The 21,914-nt window shown below is 41.2% G+C and overlaps 1 protein-coding gene across 1 annotated transcript in view; it reads right to left on the bottom strand.

Moving 5' to 3' along the window:
• Nucleotides 1-1,844: 1,844 nt before the first annotated feature.
• Nucleotides 1,845-21,914, bottom strand: part of LGR4 (leucine rich repeat containing G protein-coupled receptor 4) — a 151,682-nt gene continuing 131,612 nt past the window's right edge. Inside the window, exons 11-18 of the mRNA XM_030200692.1 lie at nucleotides 21,302-21,373; nucleotides 21,022-21,087; nucleotides 17,886-17,957; nucleotides 16,637-16,708; nucleotides 12,095-12,220; nucleotides 10,740-10,861; nucleotides 8,440-8,520; nucleotides 1,845-4,055 (exon numbers count right to left, since the gene is read on the bottom strand). Coding sequence (XP_030056552.1) covers nucleotides 2,779-4,055; nucleotides 8,440-8,520; nucleotides 10,740-10,861; nucleotides 12,095-12,220; nucleotides 16,637-16,708; nucleotides 17,886-17,957; nucleotides 21,022-21,087; nucleotides 21,302-21,373 — 1,888 coding nt within the window. The 3' untranslated portion in view covers nucleotides 1,845-2,778. The remainder of the gene's footprint in view (nucleotides 4,056-8,439; nucleotides 8,521-10,739; nucleotides 10,862-12,094; nucleotides 12,221-16,636; nucleotides 16,709-17,885; nucleotides 17,958-21,021; nucleotides 21,088-21,301; nucleotides 21,374-21,914) is intronic.

Here is a 21,914-nt window from a genome sequence, read left to right as displayed (position 1 = left end):
AATTAGTTATGTCCACAAATTCATGTAAAAAAAATGCTATAACCAAGTGTGAATTTCTGTCCAAAGAAACTAGGAATCACAGAAACTTGAACAGCTCCTTGTGTGGAATACACAAAACATAACTTTCAACCAAGAAATTAAAGAAAAACAAAATCAACTTTTCATTTAGATTTGCTCAGGCAATCTTTGTTTTTAAAATCACATTTTGGATTAAAAAGAACAACTCAACAAATTTTCTTTTGATAGATTTTTACTGCTTATTCCAGAACATTTTTAGATCTGTAAGAAGCATATCCTTGACAATGGTAATACAAACCCTGTGTTTCCATTTTCTTATTTAACTTCTGGCATTAATTTGCAGGAATTACCCCCATATGGAAGGGCAATCCTTACAAGATGTTCAGGAAAGTAAGACCCTCACTTTTGCCTTAAGCCTCTTATCTTGTTTCAACGCAAAGAACCCCTAATTACCTGTGTGATATCTGTCAAGGGGAGGCAAAGGCACTTCCACACACTCCAAATATAAAACCAGAATTAAGGTGAAATGGCTAACTGAAGGGGCCCAAATACATCGTGGGGCAATTCTAGAAGGAGCTTCAATTATGCGTATAAATGACTTCTTATAGACCACCGACTAGCAGAAAAGTACACGCCATAATTTGATCTGGACATTTTGCCAGCTGGCACAGCACTTGTGTCCATGCATAAATTATAGAATTCTATCATTTATGCATATGCACAATAACAGCTCTAGGTGGAGCCATTTAGACCAGCCATAAGACAGGTGAAAGCGATTGCGCATTCACGTATGTGAGTTTTCAACCATTTGCGCTAGTATTCTATAAGAGAAAACCAGATGCCTACTTTTCTTTATAGAATATGGATCATAAGTACACCGAGAGTGGGCACTTCTTATAGAATTACCCCCCACACGGACAATGGTTGGGGGCCAAATTATACAAAAAAATTTTGTTCAATACAAAAACAAAAATTAAGTTCTGTTTTGAATATTTGGCTTATAAAAATTACAGCAAGTACATTCTTCCAGTATTTTATACATGCTACTTGATTTTCATATACAAAAGATTCTGTTTTATTAAAGTGATAATGTACAACCACATCTATTTACAATGCAAAAGAAAATGTATATAAATCACAATTCAACTTGTTTCTACTGGCAGCCACTAGTTTAGGAGGTAGCTTTAACTGGCAAACAGAAACCACATATCCCATCATGTAGTCTGTCAAATAATTTACAATAAAGATAAAAATTCATTCTATGCACAGTATGTACAAAATTATGTATTCTAGCTCAACCTTTTCATAGGAATGTTTCCAGAATAGTCAATATGGCAGTGGAATTGCTAGTGCTTTAAAAAATGCCGCCCAAAATTCAAAGCCATCTGATGAACGTAACTGAACAAGCTGAAAGGAGCGGGAGGCAGAGGGACCAGCTGAGAATTCTGTTAAGCAGAGATGCTCAGCCGCTGAATGGATAGCGCTGATAATTTGTGTACAGTGGCACAGAATATCTGGTTTAAGTTTTATACAGTGGCACCAGTGTTCAGTTTGATCACATGCGTTAAGGTTTATTCCTTTCAAAACAACTTCTGAATGTTAATAGTTTCCATTTACCTACAAAAAATGTCAGCAAAATTTCACTGATAAGCCACAGTACATCTTCAGGTCAATATAAATGCCACAGCCGAGACCCAGACCCATTATCTATAGTTACCACTTTTAAAATTTGATCATGACACCCATCTTTTTAAGGGGTATGTACTAATGCAAACGATGGAAGTTCAGCAAAAAAATGTCTTGGCTATATAATCGAGTATCTTTCATTTTCTATTGACCTGGTAAAGGATGTAGAGCTCTCAGGTCCCAGTGCAGTTAAAAGGGACCATCTACAGCTTGCTTTATCAGACAAATCCCTTAAGAATGATTTTACTGTCACCATCATATCCTCTTAGCATTGCTGTGAAGATATCGAATATTCTCAAATTCATTTTCCTAGTGTGATCCAGTTAGGTAATACTGAAAATGGTGATTCTGGGTTCACCAAAGTGCCATGCAGCCACTAAAGTGATTTTCTTTTCTATGCTTCCCACTGCTATTTCTGTTGTTGACTGATACAATCTGCACATTTCAGGGTTGGTATCTTTGTATTTAAGCAAAGTTGTCTATCCTAAGAAAAGTCAAAGCTTAATCTGATACATAAATCAAAAGTTTCATAAATATACTATGCTTTTATTGTTCTCACAGTTTATTACTTTGCTGAAATATTCCCTTTTTTGGCCCTGCAGTAAGTTATCCTGAGATTATCTCTACAAGAAAAGCAAAAAGATCATTATTGAGGAAAGTGGCATTAAAAATAAAATAGTTTAATCTGAAAAATATTTTTTTTTTAAATCGCCAGCTTTTGTGCTTAATGCAAAATTAGGATGCATCGTGCACCTAACAGTAGAAAGATATGATATACTGTGAGCACAACATAGAACAGATTTAAAATGACACGGCTGTATAAAAAAAGGAACATATTGTTTCTAAAGAGTAAAAAATACCAGATTACAAATTTTGGTATAAAAATTTACAGTCAGGGCAACTTTTTTTTTTGTTTTTAACAAGCATATGGCTCAAGAAATCTACCATTCATGTCCTTTCATATAGGCATCATGGACGGTGACCACCAAAAAGTGCTTCTGAGGTGACTGTTGGGAATAGCTCTGTATTATCAGCTTTTATAGTTTTTGAAGGATAAATACAGAACAAATTATTTCAGTCTTTCATTCTTGGTATGTTGTAAGCATAACGAACTAATGGAAATCCTCGGCTTTGATAAAAACATGCACGGCCACAGGCTTGAACCTGGTCAGAACTGTCTGATACAAATGAGTCGCCTTCGTCTGCGTAATCAGAATGAGCAGACTGAGTGCCACTGTCTGGCCAGTAGCCATCTGACCGGTGACAAGCCGCTGCAGCCAGTGTAGGACAACTGTGAGACTTTATTAAGTGTTTGCACGGCACTGGTTTGGTTAAAAGTAAAGACTCACAGCAGTCACATATAGTGATGTTACCCTGCAAATGCGTATACATGCCACAGTCGTAGTAAAAATCCTGTGTCACTTGGTCACTTTGTGCATTAATGGCCGCTACCACAGATCCACTGTTTCCAGTAATGTGTCGCTTCAGTGACTTCCAGTCTTCCTTGAAATTTGGGTTGAAGAAAATGTACAGCACTGGATTCAAGCAAGCCGGTAAGGGGAAAAATATCAGAGTAACAGACTTCATGATTTCAGGACTAATGGAGATTGCTGTAACCAGTGGGGCAAATGAGAAAAATGCAACAGGACAGAAAAAAATACAATTTGTGAAAATAAGCCAAGCAACATGCTTAATCATGCCAGATTGTGTGCTTTCAGAAACGTCTTCTTTCTCCAGGTTGCAATATAATTTAGTGTATAGTATAGCCATTAGCAGGAAAGCTAATGAGTTCAGCAAGACCAAGGCTACCGTAAAACCTAAAGAAAGGGTTTCTGCAGTGGGGAAAGGCAAACACAGTGGGGAAGCTGAGAACTCTCCTACATGGAAAAGTGGCAGACACCCTGCACACACAGAGCATAAGAAAGCAAACAGTGCAGCAATCTGGAACCGTTTTAGACAATGGCTTTCCTTCTTCTTAATGATATCCTTTGCGGACAAGCTTCGTTCGACAGCTGCCAAAGTCAGGAAGAAAATGGCACTCTGTGATGAGAAAATAGCGAGAAACCCAGCGACTTTGCAACCACTGCCAGTCTCCCACCAGATGCCAAATTCAGCAAAGCGGCCCCAAGAAACTGCATCCAGGAAAGTTAGAATACCAGTGTAAATGCCCATAAATAAATTTGAGACAGCAATGAGACCGATAAAGAGCTTTGAGGAAGACAGTGGTGAACATGGTGCAAATATGGTTAAAATGACAAGCATGTTGAAGAACAATGCCACAATAAAAATAAACCAGACGGTGAGACGAATCATCCAGCTTCCCAGCAAGTATTCACATGGTTTAAAAGCTCCTGGAATGTTAAAAGAAACAAGATATAAGATAGAAAGCTACAGTACAAGAAAAGTACAGCACAGTTATCTACAATTTCCCCCTCGTACTATAATCTTGCACACACATTTTTGTGCTTAACATGCAAAACCACGTTTCAGTTGGTGCAAATGGCCGCGCCTAAGGGCGTAAGCGCTATTCTATAAACGCGCCTAACTTTAAGCATGGCTTATAGAATAGCACCCCCTTGGTGTGCAAAGTTGCACACACAAGTTATAGAATAAGTCGCACACCTAATTTAATAATTAGCTGCTAATTGGCATTAACTTGGCTATAATTGGTGCCAATTGGCACTAATTAACAGTTATGCACATAAATGCCTTTAGTTTGTCCTATATAATAATTATCACCTCCAACATTCTAACCTGCCTGGGACCGTGGCTCCCTCGGAGTTGGTCTGCTAGGCACATTAGAACAGACTGACATCACTGGCCACATTATGACGAGATCCCAGCAGACCAACTACGGACACAGGCAAAACAGAACGTTAGAGGTGAAAACTACTGGTAGTGCTGCTGGAGCTCCAACAACGGTAATGGCGCCGCAAACACTCCCCCAAACCCCCTTCTGACGTTTCAGGACCCCACTCCCACTCCACCCTTCTCTCGCCCTCCCCTTCATAACAGCCACCTGCTTAAAAGTTCATAACTCCTGCACGCAGGGACGCCGCTACTGACAGCCTTTTCTTCCGCTTGTGTTTCAGCTGTTCCTGTGGTCCTGCCCTTCAGGGCGGGACCACAGGAACAGCTGAAACACAAACGGAAAAAGAAAACATCGGAAGCGGCGTCCCTGCGTGCAGGAGGCTACCTACCGCCCTCCTCCTCCTCCTCTTACCGGGGTCCCGGCGGAAGTATTGAAGAATGAGCAGGCTCAGCGAGTCTGCTGCCTTCCCTTCTCTTCGCTCTGACTCTGGTCCCGCCCTTGCGGAAACAGAAAATGAGGGCGGGACCAGAGTCAGAGCGAAGAGAAGGGAATTCAGCAGACTCGCTGAGCCTGCTCGCTCTTCAATGCTGCCACCGGGACCCCGGTAAGAGAGGGGGAGAGGGGGTTGGCAATTTTGGAGGGGGGGCCATGTGCACGTTGGGGGATGGGGGAGGGAGGGGGGACTGGAACTCAGAGGGAGGACAGAGGAAGGGAGGAAGCTATGGAAATCGGAGGGGAGGAAAGGGGGCCGTGGGACTTGGAGGGGACAGAGGGAGAGAGCGAGTGAGGAGGGGGAGGAAAACCTTGCTAGTGCCCGTTTCCTTTCATACAGAAACGGGCCTTTTTTACTAGTATTCTATACATTGCACGCTTAAAATCTGTCACATGGAACTGCAAAGGGGACATGGACGGGTCAGGGGAGTGCCTAGCAGTAGCGCATGCAATTTATAGAATGCTATCATTTACATGTCTAACTACCAACAGGTGTGAATATTTATACCAGCCATTGAGCTAACTTAAGTGCTCACACCTAAAGTTAGGTGTGCAAATGCAGACTTACGCTTGTGTGCTGTGAGGAAGAAGTAGGAGGGACTTTAGCAGGGTGGCCAACTCAAGCTAAGTCTCTAAAATACCATAACTCTTTAAAGATAAGGGACAGAACAGGAAAACACTGCAGTTAAGCTGGCAGCCAACAGGGAGCGTCCTTGAGGAAGGAGTTGCTAAGCAGCCAGGGGAGGAGAAAGAATGTTCTGGGAAAACCATGGTTAGTCAGGCAGTTTGTAATGGAACTGCCCACAAGCAGGGCCGCCGAGAGACAAAGCCAAGCCCAGGGCAGGACCGTCCCCCTGCCCCCCATCTGGGCTGCCGCCACGCTGCGCCCCCTCCCCCCATGGGCTGCTGCCTCCCACACTCGAGTTGCCACCCCCGCACCTGACTGCTCCTCCCTCGCGGTCTGTCGTCTCCTACTCCTGTGTACTGGGACCCAGATGATTGCATTAATATGATGACCCGAAATCACTTGAGTTATCACATTAATGCAATCATCCGGGTCCTGGCACACAGGAACAGGGAGGGAGAGATCCAGAAGCAGGCAGGCAGGAAGACACTTCTAGTGCTCCCTCAAAATCTTGCCTGTGACAAGCCTGGGGAATTTTGCCCCCACTGCCCCCCCCCCTCAGTGGACCTGCCCACAAGGAGGAAGGGCTTTAGAACTCCCACAACCTGGGGAACTGCCAGAGGAAGAGGAGGAGGAGGGTCTTCCCGAACCCATGGAATTTGAAACCCCTGACACCCCTGTGGAGACAGGAGAGAAACCCATGAAATTAGAGGGTTCCAGAGGACTATGAAGCTAGGAAATAATTGGCACTTAATTTGATGACTGAGCAGGCTGAAAACTGGCCCGATCATATCCAACTATAGAAAAGCTGGAAGTTTATTTATTTATTTATTTATTTGCTGCATATGTACCCCACATTATCTCACCTATTTGCAGGCTCAAAGTTCATCTTATTTGTTCTTCTGATATCCACAAGAATTTGGTGATCAATGTTTCACACCCAAGTTGCTTGCTTTAATCATAGCCCTTTTAAAACTTAGTGGCATATGGCTGCTTTTTTGAATTTTTGAAAATTTTTAATGATATATTAAACACTAGTGGCTCTGACTTGCATTGCTGAAAAGGGATTGTGTGTCCAAATCTATAAACAATACAGCATATCTTCCTGAAATCTGGACATGTCAGGGCATGCCATGAACACCAATGGTGCTGAACTGTAGATAAATAACTCCTAGAAGTACTGTTTATAGATATGAACATGTAATCCCTTTGTGAGCAAGGCAAGGCAGAGCTACTGTAGTTTTAGCAGTTTTAGTATTTTGCTAAAGACCGACATATTCAGCAACATTTTAAAAACAAGAAATTTGTTTTACATAGTGTATATTTTGCTTCTTATGTCTGATGTACATTGCCTTTTCTTTGTAATGTTGACTTGAGCTTCAAATAAAAAGACCTCTAAAAAATTGAAGAAAAAAAAGTGGCTGGGGCATGCAACTTTCATGTGCCAAGCATTTGCAGATATTAAAGCCCTGAAAAATAGTGAGAGGGTGATTCAAATGGTCAAAGTACAATACAGATGTGCCTCCTGCTGCTCATTGGTGAGTCCTTTCCAGATGTTTTTTTGGGTACAAACCTGCCATGTGTTCTACATCTGCTCTCTGTTTATGAAGGTCTTCATCTTAAATGAAGGAAAGGTGACCTGCAATGCTTTTAGCACCTTTGCAAACTTCTGTACAGTGGACAGGCTCAAAGTTACTGTCTTGTACTAGTTTAGTATTTATGGTTGACCATTTTTGGTTTAAAAAAAAAATCAATAAAGATATGCCTCATGTGACTGTTGGAAACTATGATTTCAGCTTAGCTATACTGAAGTGCCTGTCTGAACATTTTCTAGTTATTAAAGGCCTAATTTTAGATAGAACATAGAAAGCAGAATTGAGATGTCTAAGTTGGGATGTGTCAGTTTGAGCTAGTACAACCGCCTCTAAAAAAAAAACAAACCCAAAACAAAACATGTAGGAATGGACTTATGTACCAGCTGCATACAGCGTAAGCATCCATTTTACAAGTGTCAACTAACATATTAATGGGGTCAACATGCAACATACACATTTAAGCTCCGACCTTTAGACATGTATGTTGCTATTTCAGAACAATACAATATATAATCCCCCACTATACCACTGGTAATAGTCAAACCATAAGTAATACAAACCAGGGCTTTTTTGAACTTTACTAAATCAAAAAAACGTAACAGACTACAGGTAGAGAGCTTTAGGTCACATAAAGCTCTCTACCTGTATTCAATTATGGGTTTTTTTTTTTAATTTTGTAAAGTTCAAAAAACCCTGGTTTGTATTATTTATGCTATTTCAGAACATACATGTATAACTGCCAGCACAGATGTGTAAGTTTCTAAATGGCGCGCACACACACACACACATCTATATGCCCTCAAACACACAGCCCACAATAATTCAACAGAATAGAATAGATTTTGGGATGGGGAAAACCAGGGGGATTAAGGGGGTGACCTCCCCTAATCATTGCTGTAAAGTGCTGCTGAAAATGAGCACTTCTAATAACATCTAGGCATTCCCAGGAGCTGTAAATCAGAATGTTCAGCATGGACACATTCCCCTTCTTAAACAGGAAATGGGCATGTACATTTGTTCCTGCTCCAGTCCTGCCCTAACCACATGCACATATAAATCCTGGCTTTCAAAAATTCTACGTTAATTTGATACACATGTGTAAATCGTGAATAGGGGCTTCTAAATAGCCACCACAATTTCTATATGATGCTTCAAAAAGCTTCCTTTCCATATTAAGAAAATAATCGCTTCCAGCTTTAATGGGTAATAACCTGTTGTAGGGCTGCAATGAATCACGGATGAAATGGGATCCTTCTCTTCATCACCACGTAGATCCTCAAGATCAGCCGTACCTGACAGAAACCATAAATATGAGACAAACATGTATTTGGTGAAAAAATTGTTGCAGTCTCAAACTGTCCACCAAAAATAAGCTTTTAAATAAGACCACCATTCAACTCATGATTTTGTTATGCTTATTTGAATTAAACAAAAAAAAAAAATTAACTACAGTACTGTTTATCCAAGAAGCTCATCCAGAAAAACAAAGTGTTATCTGGAACCTAATTCATTAAATAAAAATTATACAAAAATGGTTGTCTTTATTATCGTCTGAAAAAAAAAAAAAATTTCAGATTTGTTTTCTCTAGATTCCAATTATCTTAATGGTCTATTCCTTGGAAAAATCCAGTCTCTACTGTACTAACTCATCCTCAGTAGTACAGAGGACAATTGGTACATTGACTTGAACTAAAGCAAATGACCCCGTTATCTGTCCTTTAATCTTATGGCCATAGAGATTTCACCATGCTGGCACCTTCCACTTCCAAGACCCCAAAATGGAACCCCCATAGCCTAGTGTGCCCATTTCTTGCTATAAGCAACTAGAAGCACCAGTATTAAGGATCAGCCATGTCCAGTTTTGGCAGATTTGAGGCAGCACATGTACAAATGCACAATAAACAAATCTCCTGTGGCTGACTCTCCCTTGCAAGATTGTGCCTTGGAGTTTCTGGAGAAACAATACTAGGGTATGAAAGAGAAGGCTCAAAAGTAGTGGACAGTCCAACATCAGTTATTGCTTCAAAGATGAAAAACTGTGAATTCTCTTACTTTCAAGAAATACAGAACAATGAAGGCAGATAAAGACCATTTGGCCTATTCAGACCGCTCATCAATTCCATCTACAATCCCAGTCTCTTAAAAAAAAAAAAAAAAAAAGAGATCTTCTGTACTTATCCCAAGGCTTTTTGAATTCAGATACAGTCTTTGTCTCCAGAGGCCACTGCACAATCCACCACCCTTTCCATGAAGAATTCCCCTTTTACCTTCATCCTATGCTCCCCTCATGCCTGAGCTTCCTTTCAATTGAAAGAGACTTGCCTGTGTATTTATACCACAGAGGTTATTTACATGTCTCGTATTTCCCCTCTCCCGTTTTTTCTTCCAAAGTTTACATATTGAGATATGTTACGTCTGTCCCCATACACTATGATAATGACCAGTAACCATTTTAGTACCTGCCATCTCCTTCCTTTTATATCTTTTTGAAGGTGTGGTCTCCAGAATGGTACGCAATACTCTAAATGAGGTCTCAATTTGTAATCATTATAAACATTTTTATAAAAGCTTTGACAGCTTGCATAAGAAAACATATTGATTCAATATATTTGACAAATAAGACACTAATGCGGATATAAATCTCTACTTGCATTCTCACAACATACAAATTTGGTCACTAAGGGGCTCACTTTCAAAGAGGAAATACGCCTAAAAAATGGCATAAAGTGGCATTTGGATGTTTTTCTCTGAAAACATCCAAATCACGATTTTCAAAACTCAGACTTCCTCTGCAATGCATCCAAATCACAAGGGGGCGTGTCTGGGGAGGGATTTTGGGAGTTCCCAAAACTTGGATGTTTTTCTGCCATAATGAAACAAAGCACAAACATCCAGGGCTAAAAGTTAGACGTTTTTGTCTAGACTTGCTTCAATCGTGCCCTTTATGATGAGATGACCACCGGCGGGATTAAGGCATGACCCCCCTTTCTCTCCCAGTGGTCACTGACCCCACCCCCCAAAGATGTGAAAGAAACAGTTCGTACCAGCCTCTATGACAGCTTCAGATGTTATGGTCAGGCCTATTAAAGCAGCAAGCAGGTCCCTGGAGTAGCCTAGTGGTTGGTGCAGTGCACTGTAGAGAAGGGAACCCAGGCCCACATTCCACTCTAACTGGTACACTTGTGGTGGAAAGTATAATATAAGGGAGTAATAGTTAGATATATGTACTTGGGACCTTTTATGTGAAGTCCACTGCAGTGCCCCCTAGGGTGTCCCACTGCTTTGCTGGGATGTCTGTGTGGCCAGCTACTAAAAATGCTGGACCCCAGACATCCCAATGGCTTGTTTTTGTATGTTTTTCCCTTGGGATTTTTTTTTCCAAAAATCGTCCTAAAAGATAGATGCACAGAGAACAAAAATGTCTACAAATGGCCATTTTTGAAAAAAGTCCAAAGACGTCATATTGAAAATGCCCCTCTACAATGTTGCTCCAAGTTGTTTTACTACCAACCTCGATCATGAGCTAAGATTAAGTTTTGCTCCTTCTGACTAGTATCTTCTGTGCTGGAACTCAAGTAGGAGTCACAGTCTGAGAAGGCGCAGCATTGGTAAGCATAAGGCACTGATACAGACCTGAAACCAAAGAGTGAAGCAATTAGAGACGATGACGGATACTCAGACCAGCTTAACACAAACACGGTGAGAGTCATACATGAAAGTTCAAAAGGTGTTATCCTATCATGATCTCTTTAAGAGATGCAAGTGTCTTACACAGCTACGAATGTTTGTGGAGAAGGAAGTGTCCATTAAAATAAAAGCCGATAGGATAGTTTTTTATATTCATTTCTTTTCTTTGTTGGAATGCTTGTTTCTCTCTAGCAATATTATAATCCTTTTTCTAGTGCCCTTTGCTTGTTATTATTTTAAATAGCTTTGTTCTGTGAGTCAGTGAATGGTAGTATAAATCAAATAAACGTGCAATCAACCAAAAAAAGAGCAAAAAACCAACTCACTTGAAAAAAGCCAAAAAACAGAATAATGGAGGAAAAAGACCTCAGTTGACTGTGGTATCAAACGACCCTGTGTCAGGGTATCCTAATATTCAAACTACAGTTCACAGTCTCTATCACTGGCCTAAAAAACCTCCAAAGCAGAACAAAAACAGTTTATTGTTACTTTTTATAGAAGACAATTTTGTTAAATCTTATTGAATGTAATTTGTGACATGATTAACTTTGTTTAAACATGCTCTTACAAAAACAGCTTTCACTTGAAACATAGAAAAAGTGCTGCTAATCAGTTGAACTTAGCCTAAAGGCAATTGGATGATCCCGGATAATCCCCGGAGGAAGTGTGAAACGGGTCCCCGTTGGAATCATCCGGGATCATCCAACTACCTTAAGCTAAGTTCTGCTGTTTAGCAACACTTTTTCTATGTTTCAAGTGAAAGCATGTTTAAATAAAGTTAAATCATATCACAAATTCAATAATATTTAACAAAAATTCTTCTATAAAAATTAACAATAAATGTTTTTTGTGCTTTATTGGAGGTTTTTTTATACCAATGATAGAGACTGAACTGCGGTTCAAATATTATGACACCCTGACACAGGGTCATTCGATTGATACCAGTCAACAGAGGTTTTTATCCTCTATTATTCCGTTTTTTGGTTTTTTTTTCAAGTAAGTTGGTTTACTCTTTTTTAGTTGATTGCATGTAGATTTTTCAGTGTTTTTTTTTCTCCTCATATATTGTGACTTTGGTATAATCAAATAAAAATAACCTAACCTAATTTAATCAGAGTGCTTCTCTTAGTGTTACTTTAATACAGCCAAAAGGTTCTGTTGAATGAGCAAAGGAAATACCGGATTCTGGAAAGGTTCTTAACGGTCAGCGGCTCTCTCAGCTCAGGGTTGCCTGCCAGTTTAAGTTGATTAAGTCCAATCAGTCCTTCAGCAGAAAACGAAGTCAGCTCATTAAAACTCAGATCCCTGGAAAGTCAAGATCAACAAATTGTTAGCAAAATACAATATCAAGGGCATCGGTTGAACTGTGAGTTCTTTTATTAAATACAGGACAAATTAGGTGTTACCTGGATAATTTTCTTTCCATTAGTCCTTCCCATTATTCCATAACCTGTGGGATGTTCAAAAGCAAATCTCTAGAGTGGGTAGGATCCTGGCGCTGCTGATATGCAGCGCCAACCATGTTGCTGCCTTGCAAATATTCAGAGACAGTATGGCAGACTGCCTAGGATGTCGTCACTATACATCTCATAGAACGAGCCTGCAAGGGCTGAGGAGCCTGCTTCCCCACAAGCAAATAAACTGATGCGACAGTCTCCTTCTGCCATCTAACAATTGTAGTCTTGGAAGCCATGAGGCCAAGCTTCCATTTACCAAAAAGCAGCCTGTCCGATTTACAAAAAACACATTTGTGACTTCCAGATATCTAATGAGGACTCGACGCATATCTGGAAGCTTCAAGGAAGAATACTGAACTTTTTTCCTCTCTGCAAAAGGGCAGAAGCTCCACAGATTGGTTGAGAAGAAATGCTGATACCACTTTCGGAGACCTCCACTTCCAAAAAAACAAAAAAAAAAACAAAGAAAAGCATCCCAACAAGAAAGCCTAAAGCTTTGAAACCCTATGTGCTGATGCAACAGCCACCAAGAACACTGTCTTTAGCGTAAGATCTTTCAAAGAGGCCTTCAGGAGCAACTCAAAAGGAGGCTTCTGAAGAGCCCAAAGGACTAAATTAAGAGTCCACTCTGGACACATTATACGAAAGAGGTCACAAGCAGCCCACTCTCCACAAGAATGGAATGATATCTGGGTGAGCCATAAGAGACGTCTTCTGTAGACGGACCCTGAAATAGTCCATAACCACAACTTGAACTTTTATAGAACCTAACGCCAATCCTTTCTGGAGGCCTGCCTGAAAAAAACACTAGTATATGTGCAATTTGAGCAGAGAAAAGAAGTTTGTTCTCAGAACATCAGCCCTGGAACATCCGCCATACCCTTGCATACACCGTGGATGTAGAGCATTTCCGTGCCTGAAGCAAGGTAGCAATGACCAAATCAGAATAACCTTTTCATCTCAACCAAGCCTTTTCAAAGGCCAACTGTAAGACCAAAGTGCATGGATCCTTCATGAGCACCGGAGCTTGCTTCAATAGGCCGTGTACCTGTGAAAGCTGGAGAGGAATCCATCCAGCACTTGAATCAGGTCCGTATACCACAGACTTTGTGGCCAATCCAGAGCTACGATAATTATTCAACCCCGATGCAATGCAGTCCTTTTCAGCACACGGCCTACCATGGGCCAAGGAGAGAAGACATACAGTAGATGTGTCTCCGGCCAGGGCTGCAGTAGGGCATCGATCCCCATAGAGCCTGGTTCTTTCCGATGGATGAACTTGGGTACTCTGGCAATCCATCACCATCAAGTCAAGAAGAAGAGAACCCCATCAGTCAATTATCAGCTGAAAACCATGGCTGGATAGTTTCCATTCTCCTGGATCCAAGGGGTGCTGAGAAAGTCCATCTCCACATTAAAGGACCCAGTGATGTGAGCTGCCAACAAGCAAGGAAGATTTTTCTCTGCCCAACTCATGAGGGAAGCCATCTCCACTGCTACTGGGTGGCTGTAGGTCACACCCTGCTTGTTCATAAGCCACTGCCATCGTATTGTCAGAGAAAATTCGGACCAGGGTTCACCCAGAAAAGGAGCGGTAGCATAAGGCATTCTGAACTGTTCACATAGAGGTGGACTAAAAGATCCAAAATAACATAACTGCCCTGAGCTCTAAGTGATTTATCGACCACAGAGACTCCTGTTCCATCCAGATGCTCTGTGCCAACTTGACTTGCTGGAGTCCGAATGCTACCACTTCTCATTGTATCATCGGAAAGAAAGCTCCAAAAGTCAAATTCCTGGGCAACAACCACCACTGCATACTCCATCTGGTGACCAGCAGCCAAGAAGATGAAGGTTGTACTTCCGCAACACCAGTGACCAGTGGTTGAGAAGAGATTCCTGTAATAGCTGCATATGAGCCCTTGCCCATGGCACCACTTCATTCGCCGCCGTCAATGACCCCAGAACCTGGACATAAGTCCCAGACCCTAGGCCTGCCTTGACTGAGAAAACGAAACTGTTGAACCAGCTGCAACCTCCTGTGCACCTTGAGGAAGATCTCTCCCATGCTATATTGAATAGAATGCCCAGAAAATCCAGTATTTGTGATGGAATTAGTCTGCACTTCTGCAGCTAATTTAATTTTGAGAAGTGTGTATATTGTGCTCCAAAGAGGAGCACAATATACACACATAATAAAATCGCATCCATCACAAACAACCATCAAAAATACATAGACTTATCATAGCACTATGTCCCCCATTATACTGAAACCAGCTCTGAACCTGCAACAAAAAAAATGCTGTTTTAATAGTTTAATGTCATAAATAGCATCCACCAAGTAGGCCAACCCCACTTCCAGCTGGACGTTATTGTGCCTGTCTTGTGTTGCCGATGCCACTTCAGGCATGTTCTTGCCACACACTAGCTGCACTTGAAGGCCCAAAGAGGCCATTCAAAGGCTTATTTCAGCGAGCCTTCTAGCTTCCTAGCCTGTAGGTCTATTAGGATAATGCCCCCTGGTGGTGGTCTTAGTCACCTCCGTAACCAGGGAGCCCACCCTGGGAAGCTGCAATTTATCTTTCTCCTTCAGAACTCATGGATAGAGGCGAGCCATGGTTCTTCTCACTCTCAGCCCCACGTCCGGCGAGACCCATTCTACTGTAATCAGGTCCTAAATGTCAGGATGCATCGGGAAAGCCTTTAGAACTCCTGACAAAGATGGAACTCCTGATGCCGAAGCAGAAGGCTCCTCAGTGGAAAGCACTGCCAGTGCATCAGAAGTAAGAGTACTGAGCTCCTATTTATGAAACAACTTCAGTACTTTTGGATCACCTCCCTTCTCTAACAGCTTATTCAATGATGGCTCCCCTGGATGTGCCGAGGCCATATCAGATAAAGGAGGGAGAAGCAGAGATAGTCTCATCTGCCTACTCCTGTAGGTCTAAACGAGATCTCTTAGGAGTTGAAGGGGCAGCGCGGCAAGAAAGTGAAGCACCTTGCAGCAACTTTGACTGTCCCTGCTTCAGTAAATAGGCCTAGAGTAAGCAATATAAACTCTGGAGAAAACAAAAATCCCAATGCAGCTGAATGCTCTGTTAGGCCCTGAGGGAAATGGCAGCTGTGTTCCACGCATGATCAACTAAAGGCTGCTCCTCACTACCAGTCGGCCCCAACAAAATGACATTTCCACACTCTCTTGCATCAAACTGCGCACTGGCCCTGCCGGAGAGCCCAAAGACTCAGGCATATCTGGGTGCTGTGCCAAATCTGAAGGTGCGATGCCACCAACCGTTCCTCCGCATCCCACGGAATTCCCGGCTTGAATGCACTGCAACACCCGGGCACTGGCCAACGGGTCCCACAGCGGGAACACTGCTTAACTGCCTCTGCAGGAGTTGCCATTCACCACATGTCCCAAGTGGCAAGTCAGGATCCCTCCCCTGCACTAAGTAGAATTTGCAGCCCTGCAACCGGTTCCAAGTCAAACTTTAGTTGGACTTATCACTGCTGGATGCTCCCCCCATGCTCAAACTTTCCAAAAGTCTTACCTCAGCTGAGAGAGAAACTCAGGACCGATACTCTGTCCCACGCTCTCCAGGAAAAAAACTATACTCTCTTTTTTTTCAAATTTTAAGGTTGTTGTGCTGAAAAAGGAAAACTCCACAGGAAACAGAGGAGAGGTGAAGGGAGGGAAGAAGTGAATTCACGGGGCACCAGAGACAGGAATCTAAAGACCTCCAAAAATGACTCTGCATACTCAAGCCACCCGCAAAACTCAACTGGGGACCAGTTAACCAACGGGACCAGGAGCAAATCATTCAGAACCAGAGGCTGAAAAGTGTGCCCATCCACTGAGGAGCTGGACTGGACTGTATGTTTCAGCTCATTTTACAGTTCTCCATCTCCACCTACCACAACTATCCTACAGGTTCTGGAATAGTGGGAAGCTATATAATGGATATCATTCCCATACGCTATTGTGTGATTATTACTAAACAAATGCTACACAGTTCATTGACAGGAAGAGAGATGAGGAGAAAGCAACTGAAGTTCACTGTGTTGTCTGCATGACAAAGAATTAACATGGCTCATTAAAAACATCTTTCAGATGTTTTAATTGTATCCCATATCATCTATTTTGTATCACTTTTTCAAATAACTATAGAAAACGTATCCACAAACACCATAAAAACTAAATTTTTTAACACAGTGAATACTTTCTGTCAATTCCATATTTCATTGTTAGAAACAATTCACTTACAGGACAGTCAGTGACCCAAGTCTGATGAAGGCTTCACCATGAATTGTACGAATCCGGTTCCTGCTCAGATCACTGCAAATATAAACAGAAATTACTTTTCAGTTACTGGTTTGCACTCAGTCTCAATAGTTTTAGTCTGTCATAGGTACATTGTGATTTCCAACAATGTGCACTGAGTGGTCTTCAACAGCATATTAAGAGTGGACATAGGACTTTCTCTTAATGATTGAGAGGTTTTATTGGTGTATAGAAACTTCCTAGCTGCCTGCACTTTTAGATAATGTCAGATCAATTTCTGTATTAAGATTATTCTTACAGGAATGTTTGCTGTGCTGTCTGTTCTTGCTTGTATTTTTCTGCAGTAATATTTAACAACAAACACCTCTTATAATAATAAAAATAAATAAAAGGATTCATACAGATACTGGCAGCCAGTATCTATATAAAACACCATCCATAAATATTCAGCCTGTACACAAATACTCCCCCACTACCCATATCATACCACTCCAGTTCTAATTAAGTGTACTTCTACCCTGTATTCTACTCTGTATTGCTCACTAGAAGCTATAGTCCCATTTCCGGAGACTTATCAGCCTCACTGGGATTACTTCTCTCTATATGCTACTTATATTCGTCCCTGAGTCGTATTCTCTTTTCCGGAACCTTATCAGCCTCCTTGCACCTACTTTTACTCTATATTCCACTCTGTATATATTCCTGGAGTTGGTACTCTCCTCTCCGGAACCTGTAAGCCACATTGAGCCTACTGCTATGCGGGAAAATGTGGGATACACATGTAATAAATAAATAAAATATAGGGCTTGGGCGGAGTTAGATGAACACTCAAGAGGATCCAGTAGAGCACCAGATGAAAAGTTTACTTCCAAAACCTTTATTACATACCCAAATGTCTGGGGTCCTACTGGATCTTGTACATCTATCCATCTGATGTGGATCCTGTACCTGTTTTCCTTTTTGTAAGGAAAGTAAAGAAGAGGAAAAGGAGGCTGCTTTGGTTCCTTACCGTCTTAGCTGTTACTTTTGAGAACCAAAGTGACCTCCTTTCCCTCATCTGGCAAAACTCAAGTATTATCATCAAGTATTGCTACTAACTGGGTACTTGTGACCTGGATTGGCCACTGTTGGAAGCAGGATACTAGGCTAGATGGACCATCGGTCTGACCTGGCTATTCTTATTTTAGCACACATAACGATCGTAATATTGTATCAAGCAGAGCTCACTTACAGCATGTGAAGAGCAGCCAAGCCCTCAAATGCATGTTGCTCAATGTCTTGGATTTGATTGTGCTGCAGGTAACTAAAGAAATGCAGAGAGAGGTTATGACAAACACTTTAATCAACATTTCAGCTATAACTCTAGATGAGCTACATTCAGGAACAATCGGTATTTCTGGCCCTGGAGGGCTCACCATCAAGGCTGTCATGAGGCAATGGAGGGATAGGGTGATTTGCCCATGATCACAGGAGCTACAGTGGAATTTGAACTCTGGCTTCTCTGGTTTTCAGCTCACTGCTCTGAGCATTAGGCTACTCCTCTATTAAGCCAATGAACTAAGCTTTGTCAACCAGTATATCTGTTATGATTAGTACATTATTTAAAAATGTTCTTCTGTTTTACTATACTATTATCATATGTAATACTTTTTATGTAAACTACTGTTTATGTTCTTTCTGTAATCTGCCCATTACTGTAGCTGGAGTGGGATATAAATCTGCTAAATAAAGATGCATTAGCAAAACGTACATCCCTACAAATAAACATCCTCCCACTTGCCTTTTGTATTTTATTTTGTAGTTGCGAGAAAAATGCATATGAAATCACACATCAAATAGCCTATCAAATGCCTGCGTCACACCATGCATTGGACCCTCATACTGTAACACAAATGTTATAAAATTAATCTATATTTAAACAATACTGTTTTCATGCTCTTTCCCTCTGCAGTAGCAGATTTCCCAGTTTTAGTTGCCTTTCCATTTGAAACTCTCAAGCTTCCTACTTCCCATACGAAGAAATACATATCTCTCGATTCTCATATTATCTCCATGTGTAAGAACTTGCATTAGATTTTTCTTAAATGTTTTCTTTGTATCATCACCACTTGAACACAACTATTGCAAGTTTCATGTTGTACATACTGGTTGGTATTTGCTTCAAACTGAAAACCATCCATGGTGGAGCATGGAGCATTAATCCCGAATTCTATAAATGGCACCAAAAGTTAGGCATGCAAGTGGATGCACACTTCTAGAATAGGGCCAGTTATGTCATTCTCTAATGGGCACTAAATTGGCAGTAACTGGTGAAAGCACTACTTGGTGCTAATTTGGCATTGGGCATGTAAGATTTGTGCTCCGTTCTATAAACGGCACATCTAACTTCTCTCACGTGCAACTCTAAAGGGGGTGTTAATAAAGCAGAGCCATGGGACATGTCTGGGAAGCTCTGACTATTCAAGTGCACTTTATAGAACAGTTGCATTTGTGTGTCCAACTTCCACAACTAGGTGTCACCCATTTACACCAGCTCCTAGACATGGCATAACTGGTCACACTCCTAAAGTTTGGTGCGTAACTGCGGACTTAATGCTCATATTCTAGAATGGATTTGCTGCCAACTCATGGCAGAGTACTAGTTTAGCAACCCATTTTTGGCATGTACTTTTTAGCCATCTATATATAATTTACCATAAGTGACATAAAGATGACACTGGTCTTATCACCTGTAGGATCCACTTCCTTCTTGGAATCTACACCTAACGTCACCCTGATACCAACAGTTGAAAAGAGAGTGGCCCAAGGGTTTCCCACCTCTACTACTATTCTGACACCAACTTAAAGCAGCTATTTCATCTTTTCTACTAGACAGACCGTTTCCAGCACCAGTGGCATTGCCATGGGGGGGCCTGGGCCCCCAATTTTGGGTTCAGCCCCCCCCCCCCCCCCCCGGTGTCTGCTGGTGTGGCTGGCAGGGGTCCCCAATCCTCGCCAGCAGAAGCTCTTTGCCTGCCCTGTCTCGCATGCTCAATTCACTAAAACCGAGCATGCGTGTCAGGGCAGGCAAAACGTGCCATCCACCCCCCTCCCAAAATCGAGGTTTGGCTTTTGAAGCAAACAAGAGAAAAAGTCAGAAGCTTTAACATAAAATGATTTAGACATCCCAACGAATTTTGGAAGATATTTCAAAAAGGCTTTCAAGGACTCCAATAATCTCTTGAAGATTCTAGCATTACTTAGATTTTTATTAACTGGATTTGTAATTTCTGCCCTCAGTCAGCTGCGCGATGATTTTTAAGCTTTAAATATGAAAAATTCCTGTCCAGCTAGAAAAAAAAACAACGAATAAAATATAACCAGGAAGAGAGAGGGTCAAATGAACTAATAGTCTGTAAAAATGTTTGCTTAACGTATATCAAACTATGTAAGGAAAAACATGCATTAACATGGATGAACTACTTGTAACGTTTCACCTAGAATCTTAACTATCCTTAAAGCATTTCCATTATAGAAACTCTCACTATAAGGCTATATACATGAATTTGACAGTCTGAGCAGGGGCTACTGGGAGTTTTTCTTCATGTAGACTTCAACTGTGCAAAATTCCTAAATATTAAAAGCCATCTTCGGTTGTTTGAGCAGGCTAGATATACAGTAGATAATTATAAATGTTTAAACACTTTAAAATTCTGAGCTCCTATCGTCATGCTGCAAAACAGGTATTTAGCTCACCTAGCGGGATATCCAGCTCTGTACATGGAGATCTCACCACACACATGAAATTTGGCAGTTTGGTAAATTCTGCAATGTCATGTAGACTAATTCTATACATAGGTCAGGGTTCCATTGAACTGGCCATCTCTAGATGCAGTATGCCAGACCCTACAATGACTGTAGCTCTGGCCTTTTTCTCATTTATCTCACTGAGCTGGATATTAATTAATTAAAAGCAAATCGATGAAACTCAAGAATATCAACTATGGAAGATGTGTGTTTGTCTTATGCATTGACCGGCTGAAGACATCATAATAATAATAATAATAATAATAATAATAATAACAACAACCACCACCACCACCATCAACATGAAGGCTGCACAAACTTCTCTAAACCTTGAAATTTCAGATTTGACAACAGCGATCTTACAGAAAACAGTTTTTCTGGGTTCAAGCTACATTTTACAAAGATAACTGGATAATTCCTAAACTTCTGGATGAAGCTCAAATTCTCCAGAAATACCAGACAAATCTTTGAGATTATTATAAATGGTATAAAACACAAACAAAACTTCTCTGCAACCTTCACCGCTTAATCTGCCTCAACTTCACAATAAAATGAAACTAGACATGTAAATTTCCACTTACATTTCCTCCAAGCTGCTGCAGCCCTTAAACCCTGAAAGCTCTTTTATATCATTATATGACAAATCCCTGGAAAAAAAAACCAGAAAGAGGACAGGTAAATGAAGCCAAAGGAAAAGGCAAAGAAAGCAATGCCGTCAGCCTGCAGATTATATTCATTTACTCAATCAGAAATGCAGAGCCCACAACACCCTGTTCTACAAAGGCTAACAGACAGGACGGTTTCTTATTCTACCATTACTGCAATAGCTGAAGTGCAAATATGGGAAAGAATGATACTTACAAAGTTCGCAGCATCTTCTGATGCTGACACAAGTCGATAATTATTCTGTCAATCTGAGTGCCCGTCAGGGTGCTGTGAGATAGAAAGAAACCCAACGTATTTACTTCTAGGTACAATAAACGGATGACAGATAACTAAGGATACCTATCGGCATCAACTGCATGTGTGGAGAGGGATTTATAACAGGTCACCTGTGTGCAAAGGCCTCGTAGGACTGATTTGATAAAGACACAGGCAGCAGACATAGATATCACTATGTAATATACATGGATTAGATTCATTAAATAAGCATTGAGCAATATTCTTTAAACAGCACTCTAACATAATGAGTAGCACGGGGATCCACACCCAAGGATTTAAACCAACTGAAACCCGATGCAAATCCTTGCGTGTAAACTAAGTGCAGATCCCGTGAATTCTATAATAGTGCACGCATCTTTAGTGAATGCCCAGACAACCCCTCCATGACCCTCATAGCCACCCTTTTCAGTTCTGCGCTACAAAATTTACACATGCATCTTTATAGAATAGAACCTAGCAAGATGTGTGCGTAAATCCAAATAGTTACCAGTTAGTGCTGATAACTGTTACCACCCAATTAGAGCTAATTGGC

The sequence above is a fragment of the Microcaecilia unicolor genome, chromosome 4, assembly GCF_901765095.1.
Source record: "Microcaecilia unicolor chromosome 4, aMicUni1.1, whole genome shotgun sequence".
Classification (NCBI taxonomy): Eukaryota; Metazoa; Chordata; class Amphibia; order Gymnophiona; family Siphonopidae; genus Microcaecilia; species Microcaecilia unicolor.
The sequence above is the reverse complement of the archived record's forward strand: the minus strand, read 5'-3'. Positions and strand labels throughout refer to the sequence as shown.